We start from the raw sequence: 13,260 nt of genomic DNA on the forward strand, positions 1-13,260 counted from the left end.
TACCTACACCTGTGTCAGGGCTCCGAAGAGTCGGAACTACATGTTGTGTATATGGTTCATTTTATGAACCATATTCACAACATGTAGTTATAAAATATAAAAATAAATAATAAAGATTTTAATAACACAATTAATTTCACATCTAATATTCTTTTATTTCCAAGTATCAAATTGTAACAGAGTTACAAAATTATATTGAAATCCAATTACCTGTAACAAAAGATATATTTCATTATATTCATACACTTATAACATGTAAGGAGGAGTCGACAGCCAGCAATAATATAACAGGTAAATTTGGTAAAAAGAAGCAATTTTGTTATGTGAAGCCCTATTCAGAACTTAATAGTTTATGAGCATTTTTTCGAGTAATTTAAGATTTATAAAATTTTAGGATAAAACACTTTCAGATCAATAAAATAAAAAAAAAAACTGTTAAATGGGATTGTCTTCTTTTGTTGTTTTCCAGTATTTAAGTACCGATTTAGGTTTCCATAATAAATTGTACAAAATTAATTAAAAGTTACAATAACTTTAATATGGTGGTCTTCTGCGGTCTTATGGACCTAAATCTATCAATATCCTATTGTTCAATTTACTTTTCAACAAAATTGATATTAATTATTTAAAAAAACTAAGAGGTACTTAGATACTAAAATTGGAAATTGTGGATAGGGCTTTTTTGATTTACTTTAAGCTTATATTACTCTCATTATATTAGAATATTAAATGTTGAATGAGGCACTACTCCTTTTCCTTTAGTTTTTGTGACATCACAACGTTTTGCGTTATCGACTTGAGAGTGTTTTTTAATAATATACGTATCGTTTGCGGTTCTACCTGCGTAAAAGATATTTCCCGGAATAAAATTCTATGTAATTATCGGGGGTAAAAAGAAGCCTAACCTAAGTCTATTATAACATTACAAACAACGTCACATTTGTCATGTTATTAGGAATAATGCTATCCGAATTCTTATAAATTGGTACTAACGGAGTCGGTGCCAACATTGCAGCAGATGTCATTTTGGCAAGGATGCTGCCAGCTGCAACATTTCCGACGTATGCTTGCGCTGCAGCGGCTGTGCTTCCCGCTGCAATGCCTCCGGAGCCAAAGCCCAGCATTGGTGCAACCCATGGCGTGAGTAATCCTCCAGTGCCATATATGGCAACTCCACCTACTACACCCACAGTAATAGCTGCAAGTAGCCCCATTGTGGCTCTGTAAAATTATAAAGTTATTGTTAAGTTGGTAGGTAAATCAGCCTATGGTTTTTTGTTATTCCTTTTTGTTTCATATTTGACTTTTCATGCCCACTAGGAGAATTCAGCCTGATTAGGTATAGTGTACAAAATATATTGTATTCGTATAAAAATAGGAGTGAAACAGGCAGCTTAGGACAGGGGCAGATTATTTAGAAGTACAAGTTTTATTTTTTAAATGGTAACTCTATCACTTATAATTGTAGAATGTTATCCAATGAAACAAGACTTGTCGGATTGGTTTACCTATAGTTATTGAGTTCGTGATTTAGCGTGCTTTCTCTACATTTCTTCCTTCTTAAACTTTAGTAATTTTAAACTAGTGTTTTAATGATTTGATTTTAAATAAGTTGTTAAGAAATTAGATTATTTTTGAAACCTAATAAGTACCATGTGTATTTTTTTAGGAAATTTGTAAACTTATATCCTTATGAACTTCTATACACATTTCGAGTATACCATACATACCCTCAAGCGCTCTGTGACAATTGCAGTACCTAATACGAGAGGAAGAAAGGGAAAATCCCGAATTTTGACGCGACTCCTCGAGTTAGTTTTTCAACATGTTTTTCATTCGTTGTTGTCATCTTATTTTTAGTTTACGAGATTAAGGGCCTGTTTCACAAGTTTCCAATTTTTTAGCATTTATTTGAGACCTTAGATTAGAAATTAGGTAACTTTTGTATATCGAGGGTTTACTGTGAAAACCTGCTAAACTACATTTTTCACAAAAATCAGTTAAATAAGTACATGAAAATTCTTATATTTCTGAGCTTGATGTATTGATAAAACCGGCTAAGTAATACCCTTAATATTATACAAGATATGTAATGGTAAAAACAGTTACATACAACAAAATGATCAATACTCGATTTCTAAGGTATTATGACGTTATAAATCATTTCCGCAGTAAATGTTTTTAAAAGGGCAAAAACTGTTTAGATACCTACTTACATCTGTAAGAGATTATGTAGGGTCAAGGCGGAAATAGTGGTTATAGCGGCAACAGTGGCGCAGCGGTCGTTGTTAAGAAAGTATTAGGGATAACTTTCCATCTGTTTCACTCCTCGGACGGTCTCGGGATATACTCGTGATGCAACCAGTTCGCTCGCGTCAGCGATGTAATTAGGGAGTGTTATGAGTAGTTTTTTGTTTTGATAAGTGAAATCGTGAATTTTAAGGTAAGATTTATTTTGTGTCTGTTCACTAACCTTTCGTTACATGGATTGATTAATATTTTCGCTAAGTAATAAGTTCAATTGAGGTCATTTTGTCGCATAATACACCTCGACTTATGCAAAACTGTTGTGTGTGGTATAGGCTAAATCCAAAATGGTAGTTAAGTACACAGTGGCTCAAATCACTTGAGTACACAGTGGCTCATGAGCCAATGTGTACTACTCTGATAATAATAGATACTGACACATAAATTTATTCCAAGAATATTTACTAAAATACCTTATAATTATTATTAAATATCGATATAAAAACGATTGGCAACATTGTATATTTTAATAGTGGTAATTTTTTTTGTTGGCAACTTTGTCTGTGCATAAATATGTGCCTATGGGCCGATTAATTTTTTCTCCAAATAAAATAAATAATTATTAAGTCCACGAAGCATTTATTTCGCTCCACTTCAAAAACCTGCAAAAATTATCGGTATTTTTTTCAGGATGGCTCGTTCTGCAAAGCCCCGTAAAATCGGAAAACATCTGGAATTGTCGGATTGCCGTCTCACCGGACTATGAGAGTGAAGGAACAGAGAGTGCTTGTGTATTGCGCACACTATTGTTCACTATAATCGCTTCTGCATACCTGGCTGACCTCCGTTGAGATTGGTCGCCGTAGCGGAAATTCGGTTAGGAAGGAATCAATCGATCAATTATATTTACTGCTTTGTTTAATTCATTAATACATAAAGATTGATTAAAAGTAAAAATGTGCATTATTATTTGCGTTGCATTATTGATGAATCAATGTGAACGTACCTGATTCACTGTGAACTGTGGGCCTATTCACTGTATCCGACCTCCAGTACACAGTGGTTCAAATTAGTTTTTTTTTTTAAAACCATTTTTATCTCCTAATATATTACTTTGTTTAACTAAATCAATTTAAATAATGAAAGTATATTAGATATATTATATGCTAATCCTTTTACAACTTCGCAGCACCCTTCCATTGCTAGTGCAAGTTATTGAAAGCAAAAAGTGACCCACTGTTGCCGCCTTGACCCTAATCGATAAAAAATAATGTCATGTGTCCCATCCCTACACAACTCCCTCTCTAGTTCCAGTGCTCACTGCTCAGCCATGTAACATGTCTGTACAATAATATAATTGTAATGTGCATAATTCACAATAAACAAATAATAATTAAGAAGGCTATCATTATTTTATACAAGATGCGATATCTAAGTATATACGATCTAGATACGATAAAGTCTAGAAAAAACTTAATCGTATCTAGCAGAAGTATTCTGATAATATAGTCATTAATTTTTTATACCTAATTTCCAATATAAATCGTATAGGTAAAGATTAATAATGTCCCATCAAGTACATTTTAGCAATATAGACATGTAGAAATTTAGCAATATACAACTGTCTGAACTTATGAATTTCCTGATTTCTTACACTTTTATGACACATACTGAGTAATATTACACACAAAAAAAAAAACGTTATTATATATCCTAACTTGTGACTACTATGGATATACAGGGTCATTTTGACACATACATTCACACACACGCCATATGCACATTAAACTACAAAATGATAAAAAAATTACTAAACTAAAACCAGGATTTTTGTTGAAAATGTTTGTTATTAATTGATGATTTTTGGCACAGTGTCAACAAAGATGATAAAGAGGATATGGTTTCATTTAGTAACGCAATGTCAAAATGACCCTGTATATGTCAATAGTGACTACTAAATTAATTGAGCACTTTTATTTGGTTTAAACTTTTAAAACGTAATAACTTAAAACTAACTTCACTGCATTTAGCAGGTTTTTGCAGTAAACCTTCAATATGGTCGGTATATTTGTGTGATGAGTAGTAAACAGGTACTCGGAAGTTGTGAGACAGGACCTTATAATATTCAACTGCTAAAACGTTTATACGTGAACTACAATAATTATTAGAATGAGACGTAAACAAGATGGATGGATTCTAATTATACCATAAACTAGAAATAGCTTGAACTAACCTTACTTCCAAGCGTCGAAACAGTCCAGAGTTCTTGTCCGGAATAAAAATATAGTCTCTATCGGCCCATATTTATAGCGTAGAATACTCCTACTAAGAATTCTCATACTTTGTCTTAAACATATTTTTCCATCTGTCTAGACGCAAAAAATATTATTCTTGAGTTTACCAATGTTTTTATTACTTGTAAATCAATACTTTAGGACACATATATATAATAGCTGGCCTGTCCTTACTTGCAAGCTAAATCTACACAAAAGTGAAGATTTTGTGAGTTTCATTGGTAAAGCGTCTGAAAACGCAATATGCTGCGCATTGATCTACTCCATGCGATATAGGAATCCGCACGTTTTAAATGAAATCCCTAAGATAAGTGTACTTAGGAACGAAATACAAAACAGCATAGAAAATATGTAATTCCATAGCCAAATACAAAACATGTTATTGTTAAAGCGGGAGAGGGGGAGTGGGAGACGAGCATGTGCTCTCGACTTTACCTACAATTCATACTTTTCTCATTCTTCATATTAACTTGCCCCCTCTGGGCCTTCGGCTGACGACGTTCTTATCTGCATATCCCCGAAATCTGTTAATATCACCTTTTTCTATTGTGTAATAAACTGAGAAGGGGTATATAAATCTCAGTAATAATTGACCGTAACTCATGTTGTACCACTACTACTCAGAAAACCAATGTGCAAAACAAGTACTTAAGGCGATACCTCAAGGTCCATTTTCATACATTTTGTTTCGGCTTTAATCTGGGTAATTAAACAAGTATTGGCAAGTAAAGAATTTAAATTCACGTCTAGTTAGTGATTAGTTCTCGCAGTTGAAATAAAATTTAATATGACGAAATTTTAAAGGCAGAAATATCCATGATTATTAATTATTTTTACATTTTTCTTCAACTGCGAGAACTAATCACTAACTAGACGTGAATTTAAATTCTTTACTTGCCAATACTTGTTTAGTTACCCAGATTAAAGCCGAAACAAAATGTATGAAAATGGACCTTGAGCTACCACCTTAATCTAACCTGCTGTTACGTTTCGCTTGATGAGATTAGATATACCAACTAAAGCACTAAATATTTATGAAAAAAGATAAGGAATATGTTCTGAGTAATTATGGTGAATTGTTTTAAAAGCATACGGAACCACTAATAATATATTATTTATTTGCCAATTCACAGTAGGTAGATATTAGGGGTAACTCCCAATCATAGACTACGGTTGGGTTTATACATCCGGAATGACTTCTTGAATATTCTTTACCGGACAGGATTACCAAAAAATTTGAAATTCAGTTTAAAGTAAAGTTTGTAATATTAAAAATATTATCTCATATTTGTTTTTGTAAAAGAGTTGAGATTTGTATTTTTAAATCAATAAATAAAATACAATAATTATAATATTTTTAGTCTATTCTTTACGGCAAATGAAACACCAATCACGTCGCATGACGTCACACGTGGGTAAAATGTAAACAAACAGACGTCATCTGGATGTCATACCGCGTTGTGTTATTTTAATGCTTTAAAGGTGTTTTTTGGCACAGAACTGCTCTAATAATTAATATTAATTTATACGGGACGTTGTTACTATCTTCCAGCTTAACGTTTACAGATTGTTTAATCGTTAATCATAATGGACCGCAAAAAATATCGTTGGTGCGTCGTAACCTGAATGTAATAATACTTCTATATCTTTACCAAACAAATTATTTATTGATGTACCACGAAAAGCAGATATACGAATAAAGTGGTTGCAGTTAGCAAGACGAACCTACGACGGAATGTCTGCAGACTCACCGATTTAGTTCTGTGAGGATCACTTTGATGTAAGTAAATAAAAAATAGTGTTTCGATTTAAAATAAATCGATAAATATTTCAATTAATTAAATCATTTGTACACCCAGGGAGATTATGGTTATGAGATGTATTTATTTATGTTTTAGCTGCCACATGATATGGAATAGAATATTTATTTATATAGAATTCTGTTTGTTACACAGTAACCTGAGATTGCCTGAGATTAACACGGTCTATGCAGTGTTGCCAGATCATAATTTGTCTTTACCCCAGGATTATTTGGAATTTAAAATTTTACCCTTAAACCAATCATAAATAATTCGGTACTTTTTTTTCTATATCTTTATCTATGCAGACGCCACTTCTTTCTTCACTTCCACTTCAATAATCATTAATTTAATTATCTCATTTTATTAGGAACAACTAGCTGTACACGAAAATTGTATTGAATAAAAAATTATAATTGTTTCATGGCCTACAATTTTTGTAGGAAACATCTTTCTCTAAGCTCAATATTTATTACAATACCGTGAAACAATAGCTTTAATACCTTAACTCGTAGAATTACCCCAAAAATTACCATAAAAAAATACCCTGCAGATTCAGTTTTACCCTAAATCTAGGGTAAATAACCCTAATCTGGCATTATTGAATCACTGTTCAAATGACAAGACTTGTCAAGTTGCTTTATCCACGTATGTCGTCACACGAGACGAAATGACATAATGTAGCGTTTTCGCGGGAATTATAGCTATTTAACATTTAGGCATGGTTTTATGTACTTTTTAAGCTTTATTTGTGCAAAATACTATTTTTCTTTGCTATTTATATCCACAATGATCAATTTAAAACACCTTCTGAAAATTTGTCCGGTCCCCTATTCAGAAACGGAATTCATTCTATTGTCCAATAGTTATCTGAGATTAGACAAGCCATAAATTCGTGCCAAAGAACATGGATTCCTGTCTAGGTCATCCTAGGCATTAGGATTCGCGAGGCAATTACTAGATAATATTATCGCAACAAATTGAAAAACATTCCAATTTCAATAGTGAATATGGTTGCAAGTTTGTATATGCTTAGGATCTTGTTATACATTTAAATAGGAACCCATCGGACATGTGTACATGACAGTTACATGACATTACGCGTGTCACGGGAATATAACCTTATTATTTATTACATAATAAGGTTATTTTTCCGTGACACGAACTACCGACTAACATTCCAATCATTCCGATGGCAAATAGGCTAGTATTATTTCCACTTCATATTTTTTTATTATTTTATAATAATGAGTGGAAGTGTTTGAAACGTTTCTTTTTCATTACTGTTATTAAATAAATTTTGCTCTTGTTTTATGGTGGTCTAGCTTTTTTAAAAGTCGAGTTAGAAAAAAGCTACTTTTATGAAATTTAGCATCCATTTTTCATGTGTGAATTCCATTTGTAAATACAAAATGCCATTCCGGATGTAAAACTCGACTATCTAGTCTATGTTCCACCCTCAGGTTCCACATGCGATGGTTACTCAGCATTACTCAGTCTATCGTCAAATAGCAAAACGCTTATGTTAAAAAAAATTTAAATGCTTTAACTTTTACCAATAGATGGCATTAGTTAGTATTAACTATTAAGGTTTTCCTCATCGATATATATTATGTACTACGTGTTACATTTGGCGTTCCGAACATTCACTGTGTTCAACTGAATTGAACTGCAATCTAATCAAATTGACTTTAGTTTGGTCAATATCGACAGCTTGTGTTTGAGTTCGGATTGGCGCTCATGATATAAGAACTCGAATCTAAGTGTAAATCTGGATTTATATAAAAATATTAGTCAAATAAGTAAAATTACTTGTTGTTCAAGTGAATAAATAGGTTATAACAGTGACGTTTAGGTTGCCACTTATGTTGCAAAAACAGGGAAAATTGATTCCTCTCTAGAGCTTCCGTTGCGTGCGCTAAGTAAATGGTTATTGTTTCTTTCCCGGGAAAATATACATATAGCGTGACTTTTATAACGGAAAACTTTATCCCGGCAAAACTTTCAACGCGGGCGGAGCCGCAGGCAAAAGCTAGTAGTTTATATGGACGTTCGTGTCTATAGCTCAGAACAAGAATAAGCATAGAAGGAATCTAAATTACCCTCATATACTTATCCTATTTTTTCAAACAGGCCAAAACCGTTGAAAAGAACGAGACAAATATTATATTGCTAAGGTCGGCTTGCGTACACTTTAAAATAATCAAATGGTTACCTTTGGTCATCTTTATGATGCCGAATTAAAAAGCAAATAAAATGTCAAATATTCCAACTTGCCAGTCTCAAAACCTCAGAACAATGACAAGCATAGAAGTAACACTATGACATTTGAGTGTACTCTGTCTTAGACAGCAAGAAATTTAATTGTGTTGCGGTCCCTTCTGACATCTTATCGATATCGATAGATGCTTTGTCTATCGGCTATGGTAAATTCACAAACCTGCTAAAATAAACACTTTTCGGTCAGTCAACTACAAACCGTTGCAAATTGCTATTTTAGATAAAGGCTAAAAAAAGATATCAAAACCCTGATTTGGTATTCAAGTACCGAAAAAAGTCTGGGTATATAAAAGCACTCGGTAAAAAGCTGTTAAATTACAAAAAACTATAAAACTACCGGCGTTCTTCGAGCTAAATTTTGGCCAATATTCATGTGCTATTTACAGCAGTTTCCTTGCCTTCCGAAACGTCATTTACTAAACACAAAAATGGTTTAGCACTTAAATTATTAAGTTAAGAAAATGTTAGAAATTTCGGAAGGAATGGAAACCGCTGCAAGTAACAAACAAGAAATCGGTCGGAATTTCGTCTAGGAGAAAGCCAGTACGCCTTCTGTTCTTTTCTGACTTTCTTAGGCATTGAAGGATACCCAAGAGGTGGGATTCGACAGAAGCTACTAAAATGGGACAGTAAAATTAAAACACAGCGGTATCATTCATGTCACATATGTTTGATAGCTTATTTCAATGTTAATAAAACTTTGTCGAAATGCTTAAAGCAAACACGGTGCTGTTTTTTCCAATGCCAATTGGGACGAGCTATGGCAACGATCCATTTTTGCCTCATAGCATCATCTGTGGGGAATCTGCAATGAAACACATTGAAACATATTGTGAAAATCAGTTAGTTTCCTCGACCCCAGCCTTCGCGCACGATTTCCAAGTGGCTTTTACCACTACACCACCGTATATTGAAAGTAAAAGTCAATTTATGCAAAATAATAAACTACAATATACTAACATCTATGTTATCGACAGAATATGCAACACAATACTTAAATTGGTAAAAATGAAAAATACTTAATACTTAATGACTGGATCGAATGGCCAACAGCAGATTATAATATGACTACAGCATAATAAAGTATAATTAATAACACTTTTTGCACTTATGTACAGGGTTTAATCAAATATATTAGGTTTTTTGTTTACTCACCGATGGAAGCTGATCATTTCAGTTTCATTTTCTTTACGAGAAGAATGAAATTTACACCCCACAATAACGCAGGCCATTGCTTGTTCCTAGGGCTATATTTTACTTAAATAGCACTTTGCATTATTAAAATTAACAACAAAAATATTACACAACATGTAGCCACTTTTGAAAAGCACGCGCTGAAGTATAACGTAACTGAATGGGGAGAAAAACTCAAAGGTCATGGTAGATGTCGCTAGCATCGAGTTGGTTTTATTGTTTTGTCTTGACATTTGTGAGAGTTTGTGTACGCTGTTTTCGAGTATTTAAAAGTCTATAATGTATTCCTTTTGGACTGTTCTACAATTAAAAGAGGAGTTACGTAAAAGAAATGCATCTGTCGCAGGGAAAAAAGCAGTATTGATTGAGCGGTAAGCAATAATTATTTTTTAGGGTTATATTGATAAATGATCGATTTTTTTTTTAATCTAATAAGACCTTATGTTTTATCTTCCAGATTAGAAGCATATGATCGAAATTTTAATTTTAGTGCTAACCCAGGGCCTAGTACTTCCCTCAGTGACCCACAATATCTGTGTCCACCAATATCTGCTTACAAAGATATAAATGCAGATTCGCCTATTCCTCCTCTCAATAGACAAGAAATACAATCGTTCTTCGAAAGGTATGATCATTTATTAAGCCTTTTATTTAGTATTATTTCATTTTAACAAAGAAGTAGTGTCCACTTCCAACAGGCTACTAACCATACATGCATTATCATTATAACTCCAATATTCTGTTTATTTCAGATTTAACACTCGTCCAAAAGGGAAGGTCATGTATGAAGCAAGATGTTTGTTGACGGCACGATATGTTATTGAAGGTGTTAACACATATATACAGAGCCAATGCAAAGCGCAGATGAAAAAAATGATATACATAGTGAATGTAATGCTAAATAATGAAGGCAACATTATACAATCCCACTGTGAACGTGCAGCAGGCAGTGGTATTGAAGCACACTGCAAACATGTGTCTGTGCTACTTCGTGCAATAGAGGATATGATCCAGACTAAAAGTATTATCCTGCATCAGGTATCAACACAAACCCTGATGACTTTTAAAAAACCTTCAAAGGTGTTTTACAAATCACCAATCCAAGCTCAAAACTTGCCATCTATCAGCAAAAAAAGGAAATCAAATATTAACTTTGAACCATTGCCAAAGGAACTTGAGATTGAAAATTACCATGAATACGTATGTAATTTAGCTATTAATTTTGGAGAAACAAAAATGCCTATTTTGCAACTTATCAGGCCAGCTAATCCCTATGGCATGGACTATGATCATAATATGTATTCATGTAAGACAATGCAAGATCATTTACTTGATAATTTATTATTGCAAAATGTGACACAAAAAAAAATTATGAAGTAGAAAAATTAACAAGGGCTCAAGATAAATGTGCTGAATGGCATAAGTGGAGGTCATATAGGGTAACTGCAAGCATGTATTATGCAATTTGCCATGTGCAAAGTGGGAAGAAACAATTACTGGAAAAAATATTGAACCCTAAAAAAATTTTATCTTTTTTTTTTTTATTTTACATATTTGTTAAAAACTTACACAGCATATTCTTCTAACTAATGCAATCATAAACTCAGTGAGTTTTTCCGTGCATCATTATCACTATCATTGACAGTAATATATTTTTATAATTGTTGTGTACAAGGTAGATTACAATAATTTAAATAATATGATATTGTGTATCACCTACTGAGCCGGCCGTCGCACTGCGTATCGTTAAAAAGTATATAATGCGGCGGTAGATGTTAATTACAAGTTGAAATAGAGGCTGTTCCTAAGATTTTTAAGTTTCTTTTACTTTATTTTTTTTTTTTTTTTTTTTTGCTTAATATTGTAAGCACTTGTTTTTAATGGGGTCTAAGTATTTTTTTTTTTTCCGATTCTTAATTTTTTGTTTTTAGTTTTTTATTTTATTTATGTTTTGCAAAAAGTATTTTTTTAACTTATTTTTTATATTTTTGTGAGTTATTTCATCACGCAATGATGATGGTAGTTGATTAATAAGGTAGGGTATTAAATATCTTAATGTTTTTTTACCGTGTTGATTTATATACTTTGGAAGTAATAACTTGCCATTAAAGACGCTTCTGGTTAGTATATAATTATCTTGTTTTTCTTTCGTTTTCTTAAGTTTATCATTGAAAAATTCTTCCGTTAATAATGACAATCTAGTTTTTTCGTGTATAGGTATTATTTTACAGAACTCAAATAAGTCATGGTAGTTACTTTCATACCTTTTCTTAATGTAGTCCGGCACAATAGATTTTAATAACCGTAACTGCAAAGTGTAAATTAGATTAATGTGAGACTTATATGTCCTACCGTAGCTGGATAGACCGTAAGATATCGTCGACTCGACCAATGCCTTATAGAGCATTAACCGTGTAGGATAGGGAATTTTGTATTTTACGATCGAAAACTTAGCCAGAATGCTTCTTAATTTGTCACACACAGCATTTATGTGTTCCTTCCAGATAAATCTGCTATCAATAGTCAATCCTAGATACGTTTGTTTTTCTACGAGATCTATGGCGTCACAGTTACATCGTATTGCTACTTTATTATTAGATTTAATATTATATATTGAAAGTAAAAGGCAATTTATGCAAAATAGTAAACTACAATATAAATACAATAGTAAATTTCTGCCTTTAAAATTTCGTCATATTAAATTTTAAAGGCAGAAATATCCATGATTATTAATTATTTTTACATTTTTCTTTCAACTGCGAGAACTAATCACTAACTAGACGTGAATTTAAATTCTTTACTTGCCAATACTTGTTTAGTTACCCAGATTAAAGCCGAAACAAAATGTATGAAAATGGACCTTGAGCTACCACCTTAACGGTCGAACTCGGAGGCTGCGCGTTGCTCGATCACGTCGGGGTCACCATTTGTGGGATACGTCGTGGGACGTTAATGACTGAGTTCTTAATGTTGTACTTCTTTATTGCTGTGTTAATATGTTCTTACAATGGGTAATAATAGCAACCATTAAACAATTAGTAGCGGCGCGGCGTGTGCGCGTGCTTGTCGCCGGTGGTGAAGTGGCAGGGGGTGGACACTTAGAACATATTGTGTAATGATGAATGATTATATATCTTAATGCCGTTACATAGAGTTTAGTTTTGGTTGACAAAAGGACGTCTCATCGTAACATCTTGTACCAACATAATAATCCAATAAATTTTGAAAGTATGTTGGCTACCATGATAGTTGATAATTTGCCGCCATTATTGACGGTAGATTTGTCATTGTTGAAGTTTATTTGCAAAAAAATTTTATAATTGCGATTATGTTCAATAATAAGTTAAGTTTTATGCCGAATACGTTGAGTTGAGCCAGCTTTTCCGTTTTGTGTATATTTCTTCTTGAAGGAATTTGTGTAGTGTGTGTTACGAGATAGTGATTCT

The 13,260-nt window shown here is 32.8% G+C and overlaps 2 protein-coding genes across 2 annotated transcripts; one reads left to right on the forward strand and one right to left on the reverse strand.

Annotated features, from left to right (window-relative positions):
* Positions 1-134: 134 nt before the first annotated feature.
* LOC115453851 lies at positions 135-4,673 on the reverse strand. Its single transcript, XM_030182580.2, has 3 exons — positions 4,481-4,673; positions 994-1,221; positions 135-210 (listed from the first exon to the last, which is right to left on the reverse strand). Exons 2-3 carry the CDS (start codon positions 1,212-1,214, stop codon positions 207-209), a joined length of 225 nt encoding a protein of 74 aa, XP_030038440.1. The 5' UTR covers positions 1,215-1,221; positions 4,481-4,673; the 3' UTR covers positions 135-206.
* Positions 4,674-9,923: 5,250 nt separating this feature from the next.
* On the forward strand, positions 9,924-11,711 carry LOC115453852. The gene is made up of 3 exons (XM_030182581.2): positions 9,924-10,185; positions 10,272-10,439; positions 10,567-11,711. The coding sequence occupies exons 1-3, from the start codon at positions 10,094-10,096 to the stop codon at positions 11,192-11,194; spliced, it is 888 nt and encodes a 295-aa protein (XP_030038441.1). The 5' UTR covers positions 9,924-10,093; the 3' UTR covers positions 11,195-11,711.
* Positions 11,712-13,260: the final 1,549 nt, after the last annotated feature.

Source organism: Manduca sexta, chromosome 14 (genome assembly GCF_014839805.1).
Source record: "Manduca sexta isolate Smith_Timp_Sample1 chromosome 14, JHU_Msex_v1.0, whole genome shotgun sequence".
NCBI lineage: Eukaryota > Metazoa > Arthropoda > Insecta > Lepidoptera > Sphingidae > Manduca > Manduca sexta.

Coding starts and splice junctions, on each gene's coding strand:
- LOC115453851 (XM_030182580.2), bottom strand. CDS start 1,214: ATGGGGCTACTTGCAGCTATTACTGTGGGTGTAGTAGGTGGAGTTGCC.
- LOC115453852 (XM_030182581.2), top strand. CDS start 10,094: ATGTATTCCTTTTGGACTGTTCTACAATTAAAAGAGGAGTTACGTAAA. Junction 10,186..10,271: donor AAAGCAGTATTGATTGAGCG/GTAAGCAATAAT, acceptor TTTATCTTCCAG/ATTAGAAGCATATGATCGAA. Junction 10,440..10,566: donor ATACAATCGTTCTTCGAAAG/GTATGATCATTT, acceptor TGTTTATTTCAG/ATTTAACACTCGTCCAAAAG.